This window comes from Seriola lalandi, unplaced genomic scaffold (genome assembly GCF_002814215.2).
Source record: "Seriola lalandi dorsalis isolate HSWRI2012SDOR001 ecotype SW California unplaced genomic scaffold, Sedor1 jcf7180002054689, whole genome shotgun sequence".
In the NCBI taxonomy this organism is placed as follows: Eukaryota; Metazoa; Chordata; class Actinopteri; order Carangiformes; family Carangidae; genus Seriola; species Seriola lalandi.
The window spans coordinates 1,379,885-1,402,914 of NW_019525242.1; the positions used below are offsets into that span (position 1 = coordinate 1,379,885).

The following is a 23,030-nucleotide window of genomic DNA, read 5'->3' on the forward strand; positions in this document are numbered from 1 at the left end:
CCTGTTTTTGAGATGACAAATTCTGGTATTATTTTATTTACATGTTAGCCAATTAGCATGTATCGGTGTCTGTGGTCAACATGCCTGGCTTGTGAGCTTAGCTTGTTTACCAGCTAATAAGCCAGCAAATAAATTGGCCCTGGTCAGCCTTCGAGCAAGATGCCCAGCTGTGCTAACAATGCTTAGGGGAGCATATGCTTGCCACAGTTATTAAACCAGCATGCACAAAAGTCTCGGCTCCACACATGCACCACCTCTTTGCCTATGTTTGGATTAGCTCAGAGTTAGGCAGAGTCAGGCACTGCCAATATGGCAATGGTAGAACAGCCAACTCTGAGCTTCAAAACCGCTCTACAGAAACCTGTGGGTGTGTATGTCATGAAGGCTAGTGTTTCATGCATAGACTTTACATGATGATGGACATTTAAAGTCTATGCATGAAACACTGAACGTCCTCTGTTGGCAGAATGAGATGAGCAATACCTAAAGTTTGATTCTGTAAAATGTTAAATATTTATTTTGAAAAATACACATTTCACCATGTAATTTGATAAACGTTTCACTTTTTTTTAAAATAAAAAGTGTTACAAAAAAAAAAATAATAATGATAATAATAATAATGATAATGAATAAAAGTGAAGCTGAAACTTTTGAAACACTCAGTATCTAATCCGGTTACTCCACCAGACAAAGGATGGTAGTGCCACGAGGCAAATAAATATCCTATAACAATATTTTGGAGCTTCTGTAATAATACAAAACTTGAAGAAGATGACAATGATGTCCAATCAAGGGAAAAACACAAACTTTATTCTCTTCTTTTTACAAAACATTTCAGAATCAACCTCAATAAATAATAAAACTAATACAGACCTTCATGAAGCAAATGATCAAACATAAACATGGTCTGACACATTTCTTCAAACAGCATTATTTATATCACCTCAGCGCTAACCTTTATTTTTTTGCTGCTCTAGCACAGGAAAGAAAAAAAGTGTTAATGTATCACTAAAATGACAGAAGCAACAAAAGAGGTGTTCGGCCTACACAGCATTGCGGGTCGATGAAACATGAGCAATGCCGTGAGTATGAACGATAGAAGTATGACAATCAAAAAAGCAACTGAGATATTTTCAAACTGGTCACACTGTAAAATAGCATGACTATATCTTGGCTGACCTGCCTGCATTAACCAGCAGACACCTTAAACCTACAAACACAAGTATTAATATGCATTTTAAAGAAGATATTAATGATCAGATTCTATAGATAATGGACATTTTTTAATGACACCTTAAAAACCTTTTCGCCCTCAATCAGCCAGTCTTCAATTATTTCATCTGAAACACGTATGGAGTGCTAATGTACAGATTTTACATTTGCAATGTAAATGTGAAGCAATGTGTCATGTAGTGCTTTACAGTTACTTGTAATGTAGAAGTAACTGTAAAGCAGCCTTGTTTTAACAACAACATATCACTGAGTCATCATAATCTATGTATAATCAATGCTAGCCAAAAGCCAAATACCTGAGCCTAAACTGCAATGACACAAATTTTGTTCCCTAAACATTATGTCTATGATTAGTATTGGAGTAATGCATATCCAGGCTTTGGGAGTAAAATGTGTAACTGTGTTTGGTAATGTGGATTTAAAATAGTAGCTACCTGAAATCTGGAGTGTCATGTGTTACTGTGGAGTGATATATATGTATATGTATTTTTTCTTTATCTTATAGCCTGCATTTTTTAATGACAGCTACAGATACTAATAAGGCCATCCATTCATATATGTTTGCAGAAAATACAGGAAAGTTAGTTGTTTAAGTTTATGTTTTATATTCAACATAACCTAAAATAATCGGATTACATAACATTGTATGTATCTCATGTAATAAAGTGTAGATTACAATTTTAAATAAGTAATCTGTAACAGACCCGTTTGAGTGCCCAACCTTACAAAATCAAACCTTCTCTACATTATATATCATTCTGCATCATATTATACCGTACTCATTTAAGTACATGGTTAAAAAGACACCACTGAAGGTGATTTAATCCTGTATGACAAGTAAATGTTAGCAGTTAAAACATATTTTGAAATACATTCAGCTTTAGTTTGATCAACCGGGGCCTCAAGTTGGGTGGAACAGATATACAGCCTGGTGTAACTACGGAGATACTGTCTTACAGTAGGTGGCGAGTACAGTGGGAGTCATACATACATGTATATGTACAGTAGGCCTGCAAAACCAATGACTTGGTTCATTGAAGATGCATACGTTAAAAGATATGTTTTATACATGCCAGTGTTTCATACATGCTAACCAGAAACACACTACATTTTTTTCTGTAGCCTACCAAACTGTAGCAGGAAGGAGCTGAAAAACAGACATGACTGAATAATGAGAGTCTTTGCTTCCCAGGAGCTTGTAAGCCCTTTTGACACACACTGAAGACATTACTAGCTACATGTGAGTGCAAATACACATCGGACAATTTCCAGACCTTTCTAAATGACTCGTGCCTCTTATACTTTGTTGCTATGAGATGAATGAATAACATGAGTACATGTTTGTGGAATATATGTGAATAAAACGGGGTGCATTTATAGCATGCATTTGAATTTCAATCGTCACTGTAGTCATTTCCTTGAATTATTTTCATTTTTCCATCCAACCTATTTGTCTGTTCAGATGAAACTCAGAGAGACACATATATATTGTGCATTGGAATAAATATTTACTGGCCTTTATCCATGAGGTACTTTCAAACTGGAGTCAGAGTGACACATACAGATCATAAAAAGACAGTTCATGGCTTGTTTAATTCCCTGTCACCATTCAGTCTTTGTTTCTACATGATTGATTTTAAAATGAATTTGAAATACAGTAGGTTTTGTGCATCATGCAGATCAATCTATGGTGTACATACGGCACTAAGACAGGCACACAGTAAAACACTCATTTCATCAATCCTGAAGTCAGTGTAAAATGAACTTGAATAAAGCATCAGGTTAATAGTTGTTGAAGATTTGTGTTGAATAATGCATTGTCTGTAGTAGTCTAAATATGGAGTAAAAATGTGTCAATGTGGTGTGGAGAAGGGACAACCTTCTTTTAAATTGTTATACCAATCTTTAGGTTTACTTTGCATATACTTTCAGGTGCCTGCAGAGCAAAAATAAAGGTACAGTGATGTGTTAAAATATGAGGTAAAACAAAGCAGTGCAGCGCATGAGATGCCATGAAAGGTACTAGAGTGTCAAAAAAGTAAAGTGACCTTTCAGAAACAGAGACAACACAGTTTCAGTTAGGCGTGAAGAATCCTAGTGACAGTGCAGATACACATGTTTACAGTAGATACTAAAAATTATAAAAGTTAAAGTCACTTAAATATCAGGACTGTCCAATATAGAGATAAATAAATTAACTAGGTGCAATGCAATAAGCTCTTAAGGGTCATGTGATGCACTGAGGGAAGATGGGAAGAAATTAGAGTGTGCCCATTCCAGTGACTTCAGACGTCAGCCTAGAACAGTTCAGGGGAAGACGGGGTGGAGGAGGAGCAGGGGAAGGGGGGAGGGAAAGATAGACAGAGAAAATAAAACAACTGTGAAAGAAGAACTTTCGCTTTGAAAGTGAAAGTTATGCTGCAATGGCTTTGTGCTTGAATTTGCCGGGACCTTTTTTTTTTTACGCAGAATTTACACCATATTTTCATTGTACCCGTTCACACAAAACAGCTCAGCTTCTAAAAATATGGTAAAAATAATCATGCAATACTAACCCCCTCATGAAGCCATGCAGTGGACTGAAAAAAAAACATGATGGTGTCATGAAATATCCAATGTAGAAACTGTTGTAGGCTAATCCCTGACAGAGGCATCACATCACTCCTTCTAACAGCATTGCTCGGTGGCACACGCGTTCGGTCTTTTTTCTTTGCTTTTTTTTTTTAATTTTCCATTTTTTATTAATTTTACTCTTTCTATACAATGACACAATAGGACTTGATAGGCAAATGTATCTAATATAGTAATGACAGAAATAAATACCATATTATTTTTGGAATGAAGCATGCTAAATAAATACTTAAAGGAATAGTTCAATATTTCGGGAATTACACTTATTAGCTTTGTTGCAAAGTTCAATACCACTGTCATTTCTCTGCGATAAAGCCAGGAGATGGTTTAGATGGTTTAGCTTATTTTAGCTTAGCATAAAGACTGGAAACAGGCAGAAACAGCTAGCCTGGAGCTGTCTAAAGTTAAGAAAATATCCTTACTAGCATCTTAAAAACTCACTTATTTGTATACTAGAGCTTGTTTGATTGATTCATATAAAAACTAAAGTAAAAATGAAGACTCATGGTTTCATTAAGTGCCAAACTGTATATATATCTATATATATTACTAATGCTGCATGAGGCTGCAAAGAAATGCAGTCTTCTTTTCCAATGGGTGGATCCTTCATGGCCCAACCTATCCCAAGAGTCAGTGTGTGCCGGTAATGAATATAAAATGACAGCAAACGCTGACAGAGTACCCGAACATTACACTTTTAAATCAGTCCAACAGCTAACCGTACCACTGTTAAAAAACAAAGGGCCTTAAAACCTCAAGTTTTTATAATAAAAAAAGATAGGTGCTGTCAAGGTTGCTAGGCGACTTGATCGGTGCTTTGTGACGCAACAGTAAGGGCGCAAAGTGGAAATCTTTCAGACCAGACCATTTCATTTCGGTTCAGCCTTCACAGTCTATGAAGACTCTGATGCAGCCCCTGAAGCTTATGTCTCTGACAAGAGCAGTGACTTCCTGGAGTTTTGTTGAAGTTGCTAGGCTGGTACAGGTTTTTTGGTACTTTTGCACTGACCCAAGCATACTGTTCCCCCCTGTTTCCACCCTTTGCTAAGCTAAGGCGACCATCTCCGGGACCTAGCTTTGTAGTTAACTGGCAGAGATGAGAGTGGTATTGAACTTCTTATTTAAATTTAACCAAAAATAAATAAATAAATACATGAATAAATAAAACCCTAATAACTATATTTCCCAAAATGTAAAACTAGTTTTTTAATAATACACTGGCTACATCAATTTTAAACAAATCCCACTCTTGTTAATCTGACTTTTACTACAGGTCTCCTGCAGGCTAACGCTAAAGTGTTATGCACAACCAAGGGACTCTAGGGGAAATTCCATGGGACAACACGTAGTGGTTAATTGTGAAGCGCTGGTTTTGGTGTTAGCTTCTGAAAAGAGAACCAGATTTGGGGTGACTTCAGGATGTTGTCATGGATGAGGGGTCATTCCACATGGCAGCCACGTCCCTGAACCTGCCATCGGAATTGTGGGAAAGCAATAGACATTAGTTTTTCTCTGTGGACTTTTCTGTGAAATCCCCTTAAGAGGTCAAACACATGAAGTCCTATTTGTGAGCACATTGGTTCTCCTGCTCTGATGAAAATAACATTTGACTTTGAGATGCAGGTAGGCTGAGGGCATGAGTGGATGTGGATAACACATTTATTTTCTTTGCTGATGATGAATTAGCGGTTTCAGTGGATGAAGGGGAGAAAGAGACAGCGATAGCAAAAAACATGGCAAGAAAATTCAAATGAAAACTACAACAGTAAGAGAGTATAGCCCCTGTTTATTTAGTCCAGAAACTCAACAGATTTTTGTCTTGGAGTCAATTGCTCTTTATTTAATAACATAAAAGGCTTATGTGCAAAAATACCAGGGTAAAATCTTAGTTACTAATGAGGCTGATGATCTTTTTGTGTTGTTCTACAAATTCATCATGAACAATTTGGTCATTAACTGAGGTGGCCCTTGAACATCTGATGAATCCAATTCACTAATCTGCAGGTTCGGTTCAAAGACACAGCTTACTTGTCTCACAACTTGGCTTTGTTCCCATGGGCCATTTATGCACAAAAACTGTGCTTGCAGAAACTTCATGCATTTTAATGTCTACACTTGGGTGGAAATAAGGGACAAATGTATAAAAGAACAACCAGGGTAAAAACATGAATAGCCACATTATTCATGGGCTTATCTGTCGCTTGTCAAAACCTGACAGCCACCGTGTATTTCTGGCAACTCATCAAAGTATCAGTGTTGCGAATGTCAAAACTTAACTGGCGAGATACTTTTCTTCTTTCCAAACAGCACAAGTGTCACAGATAGCTGTTTTCTTGGATCCTCACCCTGAGCGTGGTCATTCGGGTATTGCTTTTATGTTTTAGATTGAGCCGGAGCCCAGTAGTTAGAGTTAAAAGGTTACCTTGCATTGATGAGATACTGGGCCAGGCTGATGTTAGCAGGGGTCCCTGTGATGGTGATCTGACGCTCAGACGAGCCCTCCATGGCATTTGCAATTTTGATCTGCGCCCCAGACATCTGTCGAATCTCATTTATTTTGGTTCCTTGGCGTCCAATAATGCAGCCTATTAACTGAAAAAAAGCAGAAATCTTTGAAGATGAAGCATGGAAACCTCTATGCTGTTTTAATATATTTATACTTAATGCCTTATACATTTGAAGTTAAAAAGGAAGTGTAATGGGTTATGAAATTTCTGGGTATATAATTTAAATCCCATCATTCTGGAAATTAATTTTGATTAATGATAGGTGTGTGATTCAGGTGATTGCAGGTTCTCTACTGTGCCAACAGTAAGAACTAAAGTTTGGAAGATCATTGTTGTTAATGTTGTCAGTCAAATTTGGAAAGACCATTTGCAAATATTTTCCTTATCAGTTAACGAACAAGTAAAGCCGCTAATCACCCTGTAAAAACTCTTCTCAACATCAGTTGAATTTATATATGATATACCGAGTAAAAGACATAATTTGAAAACTGCAGACTTCTGAAACATACATGTCTTTTTTTTCTAACCTTTCCAGCTTTACTCACATCATTAGGAATGGTGAGTTCATGGGTGCTGGCTGGTGGACTGGCATCCAAACCTGAGTTGGAGAGCAATGGGATGAGAAAGGCGATTTGAATTTAAATAGTCAGTTTGACAGAGCTGAAACCTTTTAAAGGAATATTTTGTCATTTTGGGAAATTTGTTTATTCGCCTGTTTGCCAAGAGTTAAGATGAGAGTATCGATACCACTCCCACTGTCTGTATATTAAATATAAATCTACCGATTGATCTTCCCAGTTAAACTCTTGACAAGAGAGTGATTAGGTGTATTTCCCAAAATATCAAACTGTTCATAGGATGTAACAAAAAACAGCTACATCATGTTAGTTAAAGAGAGAGAACATTTTGGAACACCCTTGTCGATTCAATAAATCATTCCATGTACTTGGTGGAAATTGAAACATCCTTTTAGATGAAAAAAAAGAAGCGAACATTACTGTGAGACCTTCAGATTATCTTTTATAAGTAAATATGCAGGATATGATACAGACAGACTAATATACAGTATGTTTCAAGGTCTATTCAGATGTGGGAGATATTCAGTTGGTTATTACAGTGCAGTGTTGCCAACCTCTCTCACTGGAGATTTTCATCTTTAATGGAAAATAAAACAACCTAAATATGTGTGGGAAGAATGATGTACCCTGTTAACTAGAGATAATGACATTTTGAATAAACTGTTTTAAAGTGTAGCCCAGTGTCAGTTCTTTCTTTCTTTCTTTCTTTCTTTCTTTCTTTCTTTTTTGAGTTTCACTGGCATATAATCAGACGGAGCCAAGAGAAAATATACATGAAAAAAAAATCAAAGGAGGAGAGAAACCATGGGGGCCAAGTCATGCTGTGCCAAAAGAGAGAGATAAGGTGCAAGGTAGGGAAAGAGAAAAAATATTTCTCTGGATGCAAAGAGAAGGAATTATCTAAAGGGCCTCGTGGGTACGTACCAGGGAAAGCAGGGGTGGTCTGTCCGAGAGGGGTAAAGGGGGTTTGCTGCATAGCCAACTGGTGGAGCTTGGTCAACTGCTGAAGGGTTAGGAGGGAAAGTAGAACTAAGAGGTTACTGATACACAGGTCACACCGAGAAATGAACCCAACCAAAACTAGAGTGAACAAACAGTGAGGAGAAGGAGGCCATGACACAGGGTGGTGGAGGACAAAAAAGTAAGAGAAAAAGAGATACGGAGAGAGGGTGATTGTCTGTAATGGATTTGTGAAAGTGCTAGGTAATTTGATGCTTTCTGATTCTTCTTTTTCACCTATTTCCCTGTCACTTTCACATTCTGCAAAGTCATTTTTTAATTTACAAAATAGAGAGAGACACAATTCCACTCATGAGTGCATTAACCAAATGCGGGGAATAATTTCATTCCCATTTGCCCCCTTTTATTACCATGTGTCCTTCTAGTTGGCACTTACAACTAAGAACCGGAGGAACCTTTAGTTTTGCATGGCTGTCAGAGGAGCCACTTACCCCCTGACATGGTCACAGAGTGTCCACCCCCTGCTGTGTATCATTTCCATCAGGAATGGGGGGAAGACGGATGCTTTCAAGCCTTCTTCTCCTTTTAAGAGGAGTTTTAATGAGGGTGGAAGAGGGTGTCAAGCCTGCACTTGAGTGATTGTACCGTCAACCACCACCTCTACTGGCATCAATCACTGCCCAACTCTGAATTAGTGAATCTGACACAAGGTAGCTTCTGAGATGCTCTCATGACAAGGACAGATGAAGGCAGATTATTAATGGAGACTATGATCCACTGGAATTAAAGGGGTGTCTACATCAAAAGCTGCCGTTTCTGACGTTGCCTCTGTCATTATTACCAGAAGTTACTGTTTTGTTATCAACCAGATCGGTGTAAGAGGTCGTTCCAGTGGTTGAGCTGCAGTTCAGCCTTAAAGTATAAAGACAGTGATTTTGGAAGTCCTGATTTATGACTTGCCTCTTAATAACTTCAGCTGCTGTCTGCTACCATTTTTGATTATATAAATACTTAAGATACAGATATAATTATTTGATTAAATTAAGAAGAAACTAAGAACTCACATCTGGGTGTGGTATGGCGTACTGTCCCTGAATTGTGTAGGCCTGGAAAGATGAAAAAATATGAGAAATAGCAAATTTCAGCATCTTATATCTATTAAAAGGGGGAAATAACATCACATGAAGAACCAATCAACTTGTACAATCCGAAGTCTGTAGAAACCTTATTCACAGTTTAGCTCAAACAACCATAAAAAACATGCTGATTGCAAATATATTGTAAACAGTAAATGAAATTACAGTGAATGATTTTTACTTAATCACACTTATTATTACCATATTCAAAGCAGGAACATAAACAGCATGTGTTATGTAAGTGAACATGAAGTGCTGTCAGACCTTGTACATCCAAGAAATCAGTGTTTGATTACTGTATATAACAAATCAATGCACAAATGATCATGAAAGTTCCAAGATCCGTGTACACTCACTGAGCACTTCAGCAGGAACACCAACATGTATTTATCCCATCAGCCAATCATGTGGCAGCAGTGTAATTCATAAAGCCATGCAGATACAGGTCAGATTATGTTCACATCAAACATCAGAATGAGGCAAAAATGTGATTTCAGTGACTTTGATTGTTGGTTTCTGACAGGCTGGTTTGAGTTTTTCTGAAAAATGGCGATCTCCTTGGATTTTCTCTCACAACAGTCTCCAGAGTTTTTAGAGTGAAGCCAAAAACATCCAGTGAGTGACAGCTCTGTGGGCAGAAACAACCTTTTGACGATAGGTCAGAAGAGAATGAGCAGAAAGGCTACAGTTACTTGGATAACCACTCTTTACAACTGTATCTCAGAACGAACAATATGTCAAACCTTTGGTTGGATGAACAACAACAGCAGTAGACCACGTCAGGTTCCAAGAACACCAAGAATCTGAGGCTGCAGTGGACACAGAGTCACCAAAACTGGACAGTTGAAGACTGGAAAAATGTAGCCGGATTTCGGCTGAGGCAGAAGATGGTAGGGTCAGAATTTGGCATCAACAACATGAACCAAATGGACCCAACCTGCCTTGTGTCAACAGTCCATGCTGCTGGTGGTGGTGTAATGGTGTGGGGAATTTAAGTTTTCTTGGCACACTCTGGGCTTCTTAATACCAATCAATAACCATTTCAGTATCACAGCCTATCTGAGCATTGTTGTTGACCATGTGCTTCCCTTTATAGCCACAGCTTACCATCTTCAAAGTAACACCACAAAGTAAAAGTCGTCTAAAACTGATTTCATGAACGTGACAATGAGTTGAGGGAACTTCAGTGACCTCCCCAGTCCCAATCACACGTTTAGAATCAAATCTGCAGAAATGATGTGATGCAGTCATGACAACATGAAGGAGAATCTGAGACTAAAGAGAGGCCCTACCCAGTATTAATAAGGTGTTCCTAATAAAGTGCTCGGTGAGTGTATATACTACATTATATCAGTGCACAGGAATCAAAATGTAGTGGCAGTGGAGGCACCTTTCAGCCTTGTCATGATTCCTCATCTTTGGTTCTTAGGTTTCATCCTCAATTCATTAATTCAAGTCTATAAACCAATCACCATCATTTAAAATCTCAGTACAAACTATAAATCTGTATAAATTGAAGTTAAACAATATATTTTGTGTACATGCATCACATTCAAATACCAAATGACTGGAGTGAACACAATAACAGGAGCATCTGCACAGTGTGATGCAATCCAAAGTGACACCATCAAAAACCACAGCTTCAAAAATAACCACACTGTTCACTGTCTCAACAAAACTGAACAATATAAGCTTTGCAGAGGTAGTATTTATGCAGGAGTTTTGTACGAATTGTGTTACACCCTCTCTGGGTTTATTTATTCTTCTAAATTTTCCAAAACTGGCTTGTGCTTTTATGCCGTACAAAGGCTCAGTTGTTCCTTACCACTAAATGTTCCACTAGATGTTCCACTAAACATCCGCTGGATATGATTTTAAGACAAAAGACAAGCTCCCAATTTCAAATCATTACAAGTAATGGGTTGTGATTCTAATATTAATCTATTATATTGCTAAATTTTGAAATACATTCAAAAGCTTTTAGCCCAGATCGCAACTAAATTATCTACATTAGCTGGACGGACATTATGGTGTGCCCTGCATTCTTGCTGAGGCTAATGTCATTGTTGCTGAATCAAACATCAGGATGCTTACAGGTACAGCTCCCTCCCTCCCTCACTTTGCTGTGTGTGCACCAACAGCGACTGCTAGTAGGAGACAGGGACACACATCAAACCGACCACGGACGACCTCCCTGAGATTTTCTCTGGCAGTATAATAATGTTACACTTTTCCTGCCCTTGCTACTGAGAGTGGACAGCTGCTTGTCAGAAAAATGTAAAATTTTAGAGTTTGAGCCGAGAATTAATGCTGTAATTTTTCCAATGAGGGCAGCCTCATTGGTAAAATTGTTGCGGTGGCATGCAAGAGTGCATGAAAGTAAAGAGGCTTGCAGTAACAGGCAGCGGCTGATGCTGCAGTAAAAGTGTCAGGTTGGCTGTAGGCACAAACTAATGAGCTAAAGCTAGCTCAGCTCTTACCTGGCCACCAGAAAAAATAACTGGGGTGGAGGCCGGCTTTGGGCGATAAGGGATGGTGGCACCTTTTGGTGGAGACTAGGAGAAAGAGAAGAGAGAGAAGACGCAGAGTCAATCTGAGGCAGACTGTGGTCCTACTGTATTTGAAAAAGACAAATACTTATTTAACAGCACTGCTCTCATGTCTGTACACCAAACATGTTAGCTTAGCTTAGCATAAAGACTAGAGAAAGGGGAAACAGCAAGCCTGACTCTTAGAGGTAACTGAGAGTTAGATGAAAAGAGAAATCAATGCCACTCTCAGATCTGTTCATGAAATATGAAGCTACAGCCAGCAGCCAATTTGCTTAGCTTTGTAATAAAGACTGGAAAGAGGGGCTATCAGCTAGCCCAGCTCTGACTGAAGGTAACAACATGTGCAAGAAGACTCTCATATCATGTCTATTTCTCTGCTGCTCCCAGCATTATGTAAAACCACAGCATTTCATAAAAAAAAAGAGATATACTGTGCTGCCGAGTGAAGTTTACAGATGCTGGTAGGTGGTTTTTGTTGCCTCCTGCGGCGCCATGCTAGTTGTTTCCCCCATTTTCCAGCCTTTATGCTAAGCGAAGCTAACTGGCTGCTGAGTGTAGCTTCATATTTCATAAACAGATATTTAAACAGAGAGTGCAGTTGATCCTCATCTAATTCTCTGCAAGAAAGCGAATGAGCATATTTCTCAAAATGTCAAACTATCTCTTTAAAATATGAAAACATAAATATAATATATAAAAATACATAATAATTTCAAAATACAAAATACAAAAGAATAGAACAATAAGACCTTGCATGAGTGAAACATGATAATATATATAGTACCCTAAGCTTTTCTTTCTAAGATGGCAGGCAGGTGGTTTCAGTGAGGAAGCTGAGGAGTTCCAGTTTGCAAGCTTACCATAACCACACAGAGTTATTGATTCATGCTGTGCTGCAGAAACAAGGCTGTTCAAGACAGTGCAGGGGGCTTAATCAGATTTCCTCTGTAGCTGCTGTGATGTAGTGGGAGGAGTATCCATTTATGTGTGGTGTGTGCTTCAAATACAAGACACAGCTATGGTGTTCTTAATGTAGCACAAACAAGCCCGGGCTTTCCTGGCAGGAAATTGTAGCAGCCTCTTGGATGAGAGGTGAAACAAGTATCTACAATCAAGTCTACTTGCCCTCAATTCAAGTTTTCTTGGATGAACTGGATAACTGAGATGTTCACAGATGTCTTCCTGACAGTTCTGTTGCAGAGCTATATGCAAAAATGTTTCCAAATGGTAATTGCATGATACTCAGCAGCAAAATGGAAAGTACGCAGCAGAGCACATATTTCCCTCTTAGGGCATCCAGTACACAAGCAGATTGCTTGTCAAGATGACATTTATGGACATCAATTGCCAGGTGTTTTTGACCTGGGCATAGACTGACATTTTTTTTCTTTTTCTGAAGCAAATATAAAACATTTAGTTCCTGTGAAAATGTGTTACTTAAGGCGCATGAGTGCATGAGTTTCTAGCAAGAAATGCAGCACAACCCAGAGGTTTTCCTAAGGTGTATAACAGAACTTAATTCTTAAATCTCATTAGCATTCAAATTCAAACAGCTTTGCTAAATCTTGTCATACTCTACCTCCAGCATTACCACGCAGATCTGTTTGACACACTGGATGATGGCTTCTGGGGTCCCGGAGATTGTCACTGCACGTTCTGTGGAGTTGGGCAGCATGTCCCCCGCCACCTGAACTTGGGCCCCTGTGGACTGGAGTAGACGAGAGAATTTTAAAGAGACTTGACGATGTTGAAAGGATTCAATTTGAACTCATACAAGGCTGTGCGGTGCTCTGAAGGGTCTTACAGGCGCTCACTTCCACCAGGAAGCACACTGAAATTGAAAAGTACTCATTCTGCCAATCATTATTGATCAACCCACACTTCATAGTGCAGACTGTATAAAAGACTCTGCCCCTGTATCAACACTTTTTCAGCATCTGAAAAAGCACTACGATTGATAAGCTGCTTGTGATGGACCATCTGGGAGGGCAACATGCTGACTTCAGGAGCAGAGTAACAGGCCTCTGCTTTTAGCTCCAAATATTCTGCTTCTCCAGACTTCATCCTGAAGGCAGGAATGACGCACTCTCCTCTTTCAGCAGTGGAGCTTTTCAACAGATTATGTTCAATGTTAGTTGGTCAATCCACCACTCCAATATCCCAACAATTATTCGATTTTTTTCCCATTAAACATCCGTAGCTCCCAGATGAATCATACTGACTTTGATGAGTCTGAACAGCTATTGGATGGATTGCCATGAAATTTGGTGCAGACGTCCATGTCGCCCAGACGATTTGAGTTTTCATGAACCTCTGACCACACCCAATATCACAGTGTGAGCTATTGTACTCGTGACAACACCTAACTGTGATGTAGCTTTGTACTGTGGTGGTAGCCTATAAATCACTGCTGCACTGAGTGTGGAAGAAGCATGTTGTCAGCACTTGTTGGCAGCGCAAATAGGATTATTAGACTGAGAGCAGTTACTTTTTTAAATTAACCATCAGACCATGTTAGCATGCTGACAGTAGAAGTTAAAAAGTAAAGCAAAAATCACAGCTGTGCTTAAGTACAGCCTCACAGAGCCACTAGCATGGCCTGAGACTCTTAAGCCCCATTTGGACAGGATTAACAGCACAGGGGGAGCTGGGGAATGAAAAATTCAGTGGGCTCTTCGGTAATTTAACAAATTGTTCAGGATAGCATTTTAACCATTGGTGAATTACTGGATGTGGTGTGTAACAGGTATGGACATTCACCAGGAAAAAGCCGAAAGAGGCATGGGAGACGTGAGGGAGCAGATGTGTGAGGTAAATTTGAGTCAAAAATCCTGCTCCTTCTGAGAGTCATCACTCAGTCAAATCTTCACACGCAGACATGAGACAGTTATTAATATCATTCAGTGTGATATACACTTCCTGAGGACATCATTATCTCAGACGTTCGCCCCAAATAAACGTACATAAATGTGCTTAGAAATCACAGAAAAAAAGGTGGCTCTGAACTTGCCTCAGAATCATCAGGTTCTTCAGTTTTCTTCTTTATCAAAGTAATTCAGTGCTAGTTGCTTGGACATCAATGGGCACATTGCAAACAAGAGTTGCTAACAGTTAATTCAGGATACTTTTAATGGAGCCAATTTCTGAAACTGTGAGCAAATATAGGCTAAAAAAAATGTGGCTCACAGTAGAATACCAGTGCCTCCCTGTAGCTGATATTACAACGGCACATTTATGGGGGCTTGCTCTGCTGATAGCTTTAATTAATACTGCCATCATATTGGTTCTGAAATAGGCCTGTGTATTAGATGTTTCCATCTATCGGAGTAGCAGAAACAATTTTGACTTTTTCCACCTTCACACAAAAGTAAAAGTTAACACTGAGCAGATAAAAAAAAAATAAATAAATAAATGGACCGGCGGTTCTTCACAGAGAAAAACCTCGGAGATCCACTTTAAAATATAAGAATGTTGCTCCAGGCTGGATTTAAATTACCGGAGGACTAGTGGGTTCACCCAAAAAAAAAAAAAAGGAAATGGCGGCTATAATTATTACTGGGGTGGTGGTGAAACATGACCCACATGTATCCTCTGTATGGGATGAAAACCGTTGACCAGCAGCTTGTCATGTTAAAATCACCCCAACTCCCCTAGAGAAATAAATGCAGTCTGAATGGGGCTTCAGTCTTGATTATAGACTGCAGATGTTGCCACCCGTCTGCGTAGCCTGTTGATTCAAATGTGTGTTTTGTGTGTGCTCCTTAAGCCTCCCATAGCTGGAGCACATATCTGACTTTGCACCCTTAAGCTTTTAGATCCCGTTCGAGGACAACACCTGTGTGACACAGAACAAAGGTTAGGTTACGCACTGTAGTCGCACTCCTGCTGGAGCCCTCCAACCATGTCACCCTGCCACCTCTCAAGTCACAGCTTATGACAGACATATAAATATCTTTTAGTGAGTGCGGCCAGTTAGTCCGTCCTGATTGGCTGAAAAAGCAAATAAGAATGTCAAAGTGTTTTCACCCAGAGTTGAATGGTCAAAGAGAACATAGTAGTGTCACCAAAACCATTTGGCTGCACTACATGTTCTGTTTGTCTTTCATAAAGAAACAAGGTTAAACTGGAAAAAGTCAGACTCTTACATCTGTATAGTAATTGATAAGTTATCCATGAAAAAGTCCATATCATACCTCTCTCATTTCTTTTATTTTGGAGCCTCCTTTTCCTATGAGGGAGCCACACTGGCTGGCTGGCACTACAAGCCTTAAGGTGACGGGGGGCTTGCTGGTCGCTGGGCTGTTGCTCATGGAATTTATTATGTCCTGAAAAAATGAGAACATGTAATGTTTATTTTGCAAGGGTAATATTTTTCTCAATGTGCCCGAGGAGAGCAGCAAGGTTTCCCTGTAAATAACGAGCGTTGCGGTCAGGTCGAGCACATGTTACACCGGTCACAGCGGACACAGCAGTGGGTCTCATCTTACAAGTCCCAGCCCCAGTGGATGAGTGACTCAATTAGATGAGTGACATCAAAGACGTCAGATCTGAGGGAGAGATAGCTGAAAAGAAGATGATTTAAATTCAGCTATTACAACCAAGTGATACAGATAACTGTCACAAAGACGTACTGTGAGTCTTATGCATGTCTTTGCCCTATGAGAAAAATCTCATGAAGAAATTTTTATTTACGACAACAACTAGATATAAAATGGAAATATTATACAAGCTAAGTTGCGGTCTGTTAATACACAGGCAGATCCCGGTGTCAGTTATTTCAAATTGAGACGGCAAAGCTTGCAGAATAACTGTTGGAAATGAAATGACAGTTAACACTGATCTAAGACAACACAAATAAACCCCCGGCTGTCTGGAGTCTTTGTCTGCGCAGACACAGTGCAAACAAAGGTCTGGAAATCCTATTGGACTTCATCAGTGCATGTGTCTCATGAGCTAAAAATGTCAGCTTGTTAAAGTTCACCATACTGTGCATATTTTACATGATACAGACTAAATGCTGCCACTAATCATCTACCTCCTCAAATTTGTAGGCAATCATGGCGAAAGCCTTGAAGATGGTGTCTGTTGGTCCGGTGATGGTGACGATCCTCTCCGGACAGTTGCCTTCGGAAATATTGATTCGTGCTCCACTCTGGAGAAACAACACATGGAGTCATTATATATAGGCGATGTGAGACCTTAATCCTGGAATACATCTGGACCAAATCTGAGTCTGTGTCATGAGTTTGTCATTCATTTCAAGATATTTTGTATTGCTTATTTACTTTTTTATTATTTCTTTGTGATATCTAATAAATTAAAGATGCCTCTAAATACTGAAACTCACCTCTTCTCGCATCTTTTTTACTGTCTCCCCTTTCTGGAAAAAAAAGCAAATCAGTAATCCAAAAATAACCCAAGCATGGTATGAGTATGAGTATGGACATAAACATGTGTGAGCGAATAAATAGACATACCTTTCCAATTATACTTCCGACCTCCTGCAATAAAGCACGAAAAAGAGAAAACAATCACCTTAAAGAATCTCCTGCATAAATGTACAGTATTAAAACTGCTCACTGGTGATAAGGTGTAGAACAGTACAGGGACATCCAGAGGACGCTGAGCTACATGGCGGTGTCGAGGGCCACGCTTTTCATATGCATGTAATTAGTCTTCATGAGCTTGGCGTGGCACAGTGCAGAGGGAGCAGAGGGGCAGCGCTGGCTGCCAGCGGCAACAGTCCCTGACGTCTCCTCTGTTACTGTGAGGGTCACATCCATTGTGATGTTGAAGCTGCAGGCCAGTTGTTGTTCAGAGCCAGCTTTTGCCCCCTAACCATCCATTTATATCTATCAAGCACTACAGTATGTAAAGCCTCACAGTACAGATGCCTGGTTGTTACTCTAAAATATTCTTTGTTCAAGGTCCTTAAACAAAGAGGCATCACTCGTGCGACGCACTTTTTTGCTGCTGAAGTTATTTTTCAACACACAACCAAAACCTGGGAAAACACAGGAAAACTTAAGGAGGACTCCTGTTTCACAAACAGCTACAACCAAACTGATATTTAACCACCATCTGCATCAAAAGTCCATACACGCTTCATCAGTGAGATTCCATTCTTTTACTTTTTAATATTTTGTATGTCCACTTTTTGTTTTTTTTGATGACAGATTCGATCCTCCTGGACATGGATGATTGCAGTCTTACACAACTCTGGAGAGATGTTCTGTCTTTCCTCACAGATGATTCTTTTCAGTTGCTCTTTGCTGGAGTTTGTTTCTCCCCCTTCTGCTTTAAAATAGCTCAGAGGGTTTCTTCTATTGGTTTCGAGTCAGAGGACAGACTATGGTCAGATCAAAGTTTTCACTTCTTTCTTCTTTTGCAGTGTGTTTGGGATCATTGTCGTCCAGCATCTTCCTCTCCTGCCGAGCATCGTGAGACTGGGAGTCTTCCTTTCATTCAGTATTTGTGGACCATCTATAAATGTCATCTCCTCTACACCGTTCGCACTCGTGCAGCCCCGTATCAGCACATTCCCGCCTCCATGTGTCACTGTGGGCACAATGCAGTCACTGTGGTGATCCTGTCCAAGTCCACGCCGAACACGCTGTATTTGGTTTCATCTGACCAAAGAATGTGCTGCCAAAATTCATCAGGCCTCTTTTCAAACATGCAAAGTTTAATCTTGCAGTTTGTCAGTGAGCAATGGTTTTTCTTTTTGGATGTTGTCCCTGCAGGTTGACGTCATGCGGTGTCCTTCACACTTGGGCTAAATTAGAAGCAGTCTGCTCTTCAAAGCACAGTTGTGTAAATAGTGAAGTGTACGTTGCATCATTTTTCGACTACGGCCACTGGGCCTATTTGTTATTGGTAGTATGGCTCTTCCTGTACCCCCTAACCACTGCTGCAACTCTCTTTCAGCTCATGTTCAGTAGCCCACTGATCCTCTTGTTCCCCCTCCCATCTTGATGAAGTCTCACAGTCTGATTTCTGTCTTGTTCTGGCAGTTCCTCACCGTGTGGAGCTATGTTGCATTAGACACAACCCAGGCTGAGCCACAGGGGCAATCACTGTTGTTGCATTGAGGTTTTAAATATGCATAAGATCAAATACCTTACATTTAAATTTAAAAACAATACAATTATTATAAGATGGTACAGTTTACAGTAGTTGTAAATAACTGTAAACTACATTTTTGTAATATTTCACATGGGTGTACTCAGTGTGGATGTATCCTGTATGTCCTGTGCTAACCAGTTCTACTTAGATAAAAGGGGAAGTTAGAAACACTTGTCACACCACCGAGTCCACCACAAAATCTTTCAGATGTCCTGGACATCAAAACAGAAGTGTGGAGGAGTGGAAGCGGCAGGCAGGCGCTTTGGGCGAGTCTGGTAGAAACATGTCTGGGGAGCAGTCTACAGCCCATTTGAATGAGCGGGGGTGAAGTGCGAAGGGATGGTGCTGGCAGGGTACCTGCGCCCACACCATGCTCACCCAATATCCGCTCAGTTTCTGCTGTGGAGGACAGATGCGGGTCACGCTGCCATAGTCCCCACCTGAACCAAGCATGAATGATCTCAAACAAGCAGGCCAATACACACACACACACATACACACACTAACTCTGACAACCTCTTAAAGAGTATGGGTTGAGATGAGATGAGATGAGAGAGCACTACACATAAGTGCCTGAAAAAAAAGCATGGGCAAGATGTTGGTGCCCACTTAAAGGTTATAGACTACACCCTGAGAAATATGAAAAAACCCTGAGCAGAGTCGAAAGCAGAGGAACACTGCAGAGGAAGCCCATCACTCCTTAAGTTCTTGAGTTTTTACTTGTAAGGGCTCCAAATAACCTTTCAGTAAAGTGAAGGACTTTACTGAATGGACATAAGAAAGCTAAATACAAGTGCTGCAACTTAATGAAGAGCAGAGAGCGCCAATGTGCCACCTCTGTAAAATTGCAATCATACAGTCTAAGCCAGTTTCACTGTGGACCGTGAAAGTATTGCAAGTTTTTTTGTTTTTTTTTTTTCTCATATTGAGGCTTGTAACTGTGATAAACCAATGATAGGAACTTTTATGTTGTCACCAGCCGGATCACGCCGTATACTTGTTTTCTATCTCAGCCTGATGGCGCGCTAAAAGATCACATCCAAGGCAAAAACTGGACGGTCAAAGTGGACAGCTGGTCAGCAACAGGAAAAATGAAAAGGAAAGAGAGTGAAGAGACAGATGGTGCATTGAACAGTGATCCCCCACTGTCAAACTAAATAGAAAAATTGAGCTTCCTACATGTTTTCCCTGCTTTCAGTTCAATCCTAAATGTTTGATCATTATCATTAGAATGAAAAATGTTTGAGGAGGCATTGTTTGGCTTCCGTATTGTTATGAGGTTGGATGTGGGCTGCCAACATTTTTGAGATTTTTAGATGGGCCGCGGGTTTTGGGAAAGGTTGGGAACCGCTGATGTAAATGTTGAAGAGACTGAAAAGCTCTACTGGAAGCAGTAGAGCCAGCTCCTTCATCCTAAACACCAAAGGTGCCATGTTTTATTCCCAGCTAGTCCAACGGATTGTTTAAAAGATCATTAACAACTTAAAGGCCCCTGAAAATGAAGATAAATTCCCCATATGTTAGTTCTCACACAGCCAGTATAAGACTCTGTGCCTGCCTACTTTTCCATGCATGAGGAGGCGGATGGTGAGGGTGACATTGAGGCCACCCTCTGACTGGACTTTGGTGGGCTCCATGCTGGGGGGGAGGGGGTAAGACCGGTCCTGGAATGAGATGTCCTCAGAAGGAGAAGGAGAAGGGTGGTATTCCAGCCAGCCAGTCACCTGCCAAACGCAACATCATACAAAAACACATTAACACTATTATTCATATGTGTATACTTACATATTTCAACAGGCTAAACATACTGGATGATGCAAACTTCTGAAGAACACAGGTTGCCTCATCTATATTCAAGCCGTCAGACTCACAAAATGGTTAGTTTCTAATCTTACCATGTTACTTGAACACCACATGAGGCCTTCAAGGATTTTAAGTGCTGGCTCTTTAATTAATGCATACGGTAACTGTTCATTAGCTCTTGACAGCATGTATTTTCCATGTCTTTGCGCATATAATAAAATAAAAGCTTCTCTAAATGCTTATATTCCAAAAGAACATTGTGGTCACTTGTATTTCAGGAGCCTTACAGGTCATAACATCTCCTGCTGCTGCTGATACTTTAGCCAAAGAATTTGGACTAAAAATAAAATAGTGGCGTGTCTGCAAAGTTGACACAGCAAGGCATCACTTTTATGAGGTCCCCACACAATGTTTGCCCCATGAATGATACATGACTGTGCAGAGGAAAACCTGGTGATAAGCAAGTGTAATTAGATTCACTTCCACCAGCTATTTTTTTTTTTAAATCTATTTGTTAAAATTGAAAAAGAAAATATAAAAATCAAAAACAGACATTTGTTTTATTTCTTATTAGAGACCACAACACAACAAGATGATCATGTGGATTGCAAGTCAAAATACTGACCACTGCAGGAAGACAACTATGCAAATCATTTGTCAGAAATGACTGTAGCAGAGACTAAACTAAATGATGGTAATGAATGCATCGACTAAACTACTGGACACGAATCTGCCTTTGCAATAATGTTCACGTAAAGGTGCATCATGATGACTTGCAGAACACTTAGTGGCAAAGTCCTCGACAGTAAAAGGCTCTTTTCCATGAGTCAGACACTAAAGTTTTCCTGCAGTGCCTTCATTACAGTCTGTCAGATTACTTTGCCTCCCTTTGCCTTTGCTACCAAGGCAAAGGCAAACAGGACAGTCAGTCTGGCTGTGCCGAAAAAGTGAAGGTTACTTTTTGTTCAGAATAAGTTATAAGAAATGACCCAGTGTTTTTTGGGGTTTTTTTCAGAATCAGAATCAGTTATATTGCCAAGTAGGTTTTCACATAAGAGGAATTTGTTTTGGTGTTTCAGTGCATTAAACATAGAAGAAGAAAAAAATATAAAGAGAGATAAAGCAAAGCGAGTACAGCAGGTGGGATAGCTTAAATATAAATGAAAGAAAATGAACAATAAAATATTTACAATAAAAATGTGAAAAAGGGGGAATGTGCAATATCTCACAGTTTGAAAAACTGGAATGTGTGTAGCCCCAGAAAGAAGTGGGGGGGGGGGGGGGGGGGGGGGGTGCGGTCTCTGCTGATGAACCTGTGGCTATTGTCATTTCACCAAAATGTTAATTTCAAGTCATCAACAGATCTGCTCCCTGCTGCCCTCAGCCACCCTGTAGACTCTCTGCTGTTCATTACCTGCACAAGTTTATCATTCAGTTTCCAAGTGATATCAAATGGCCTCAGGTGTTCTCTCCAATCACTTCCTCTGTAGACTAACGCTGGGCTGTTCTGGTGGTTTCAGTTGCTTGTACGAACTAATTCGAATTTTCACTCAGACACAACCTGAGGCTATTGTTGTTTTGTGCCCATGCAAGGAAAAAAGAAATAAAACCCCGACCTCCTCTGTACCTTAAAATGCAGGCTGCAGTCCATGTCATTAGAAACAAAAATATTATCCAATTAGAAAGAAAAATATTAGATCTATCATATTGGCGAGACAGTGCCCAACAAACACTCAACAGATTTGAATTTTGATCAGCAACTGAATACCAAATTTTGAAATTTAATCACTGCTGAATATTTAGTGTTGACATTTAAATGCCACTGGATTTATTCCTGAAGTATTTGACTTTGAAAAGCAACTTTCTGAATTCACGACTTCTGAATTTCACTTGGTGAAATGTTAATTTCAACATTCTGCATTTTGAAAAATTTTCCCGCTTGTAAACATTAAAGGTTCTCAAAGTCAGATAGAGAATTAAAGGTGCACTATGCATTCCTGCCTGCGTGGTTTCAGCGCGATTTTATTTTTGTCTCAAATCATAGGCATCGCCCCTTGATCCGCTAGCTGCCTGCCCCCTGAATACACTGTGAAACAACACAGGCGTCACAAACAGCAAACAAACACTGGGGGCACAGGCTGTGCCCTAAAACATAACAAACCACGTTCCAGCCAATCACCGACAAGATGGTTGGGGGAGGGGGTGGGGGTTAGTGCGCGTGCACATATGGGGGGGGCAGTGAGCAGAGTTGATAGAGTAGCATGAGTATCTGAGAGTAGATAGCTGGATGGCGCTGTGAACTAGATCTAACGACTCAACGATATATTTTGGGAAATGGCCAAGGCACAGACATGACCAAAGAAAAGAGAAGGAACGAAGGAAGACCCGCATTTATATTGGGGAATTGATTCAAAGGTGGCGAGAACTCCGCAGGCAGAAGGGTTTCCAGTCCGATGCAAACATGGGGGGGAGGGGCGAGCTTGCTCTGTTTTGTTTGGTATTTAC

General features: G+C 40.0%; 1 protein-coding gene across 4 annotated transcripts in view; it reads right to left on the reverse strand.

Annotated features, from left to right (window-relative positions):
- Positions 1-788: 788 nt before the first annotated feature.
- Positions 789-23,030, reverse strand: part of pcbp3 (poly(rC) binding protein 3) — a 75,092-nt gene continuing 52,850 nt past the window's right edge. The window contains exons 6-17 of one of the 4 annotated variants that reach the window (XM_023423162.2): positions 20,285-20,446; positions 17,075-17,098; positions 16,945-16,977; positions 16,633-16,749; positions 15,791-15,922; positions 13,177-13,305; positions 11,526-11,600; positions 8,974-9,015; positions 7,874-7,949; positions 6,917-6,969; positions 6,287-6,456; positions 789-3,530 (exon numbers count right to left, since the gene is read on the reverse strand). In XM_023423162.2, coding sequence (XP_023278930.1) covers positions 3,494-3,530; positions 6,287-6,456; positions 6,917-6,969; positions 7,874-7,949; positions 8,974-9,015; positions 11,526-11,600; positions 13,177-13,305; positions 15,791-15,922; positions 16,633-16,749; positions 16,945-16,977; positions 17,075-17,098; positions 20,285-20,359 — 963 coding nt within the window. In that variant the 5' untranslated portion in view covers positions 20,360-20,446 and the 3' untranslated portion in view covers positions 789-3,493. Of the gene's footprint in view, positions 5,334-6,286; positions 6,457-6,916; positions 6,970-7,873; positions 7,953-8,973; positions 9,016-11,525; positions 11,601-13,176; positions 13,306-15,790; positions 15,923-16,632; positions 16,750-16,944; positions 16,978-17,074; positions 17,099-20,284; positions 20,447-23,030 lie in introns of all 4 variants that reach the window. The other 3 variants (XM_023423160.2, XM_023423161.2, XM_023423158.2) reach the window with 3 other exon arrangements.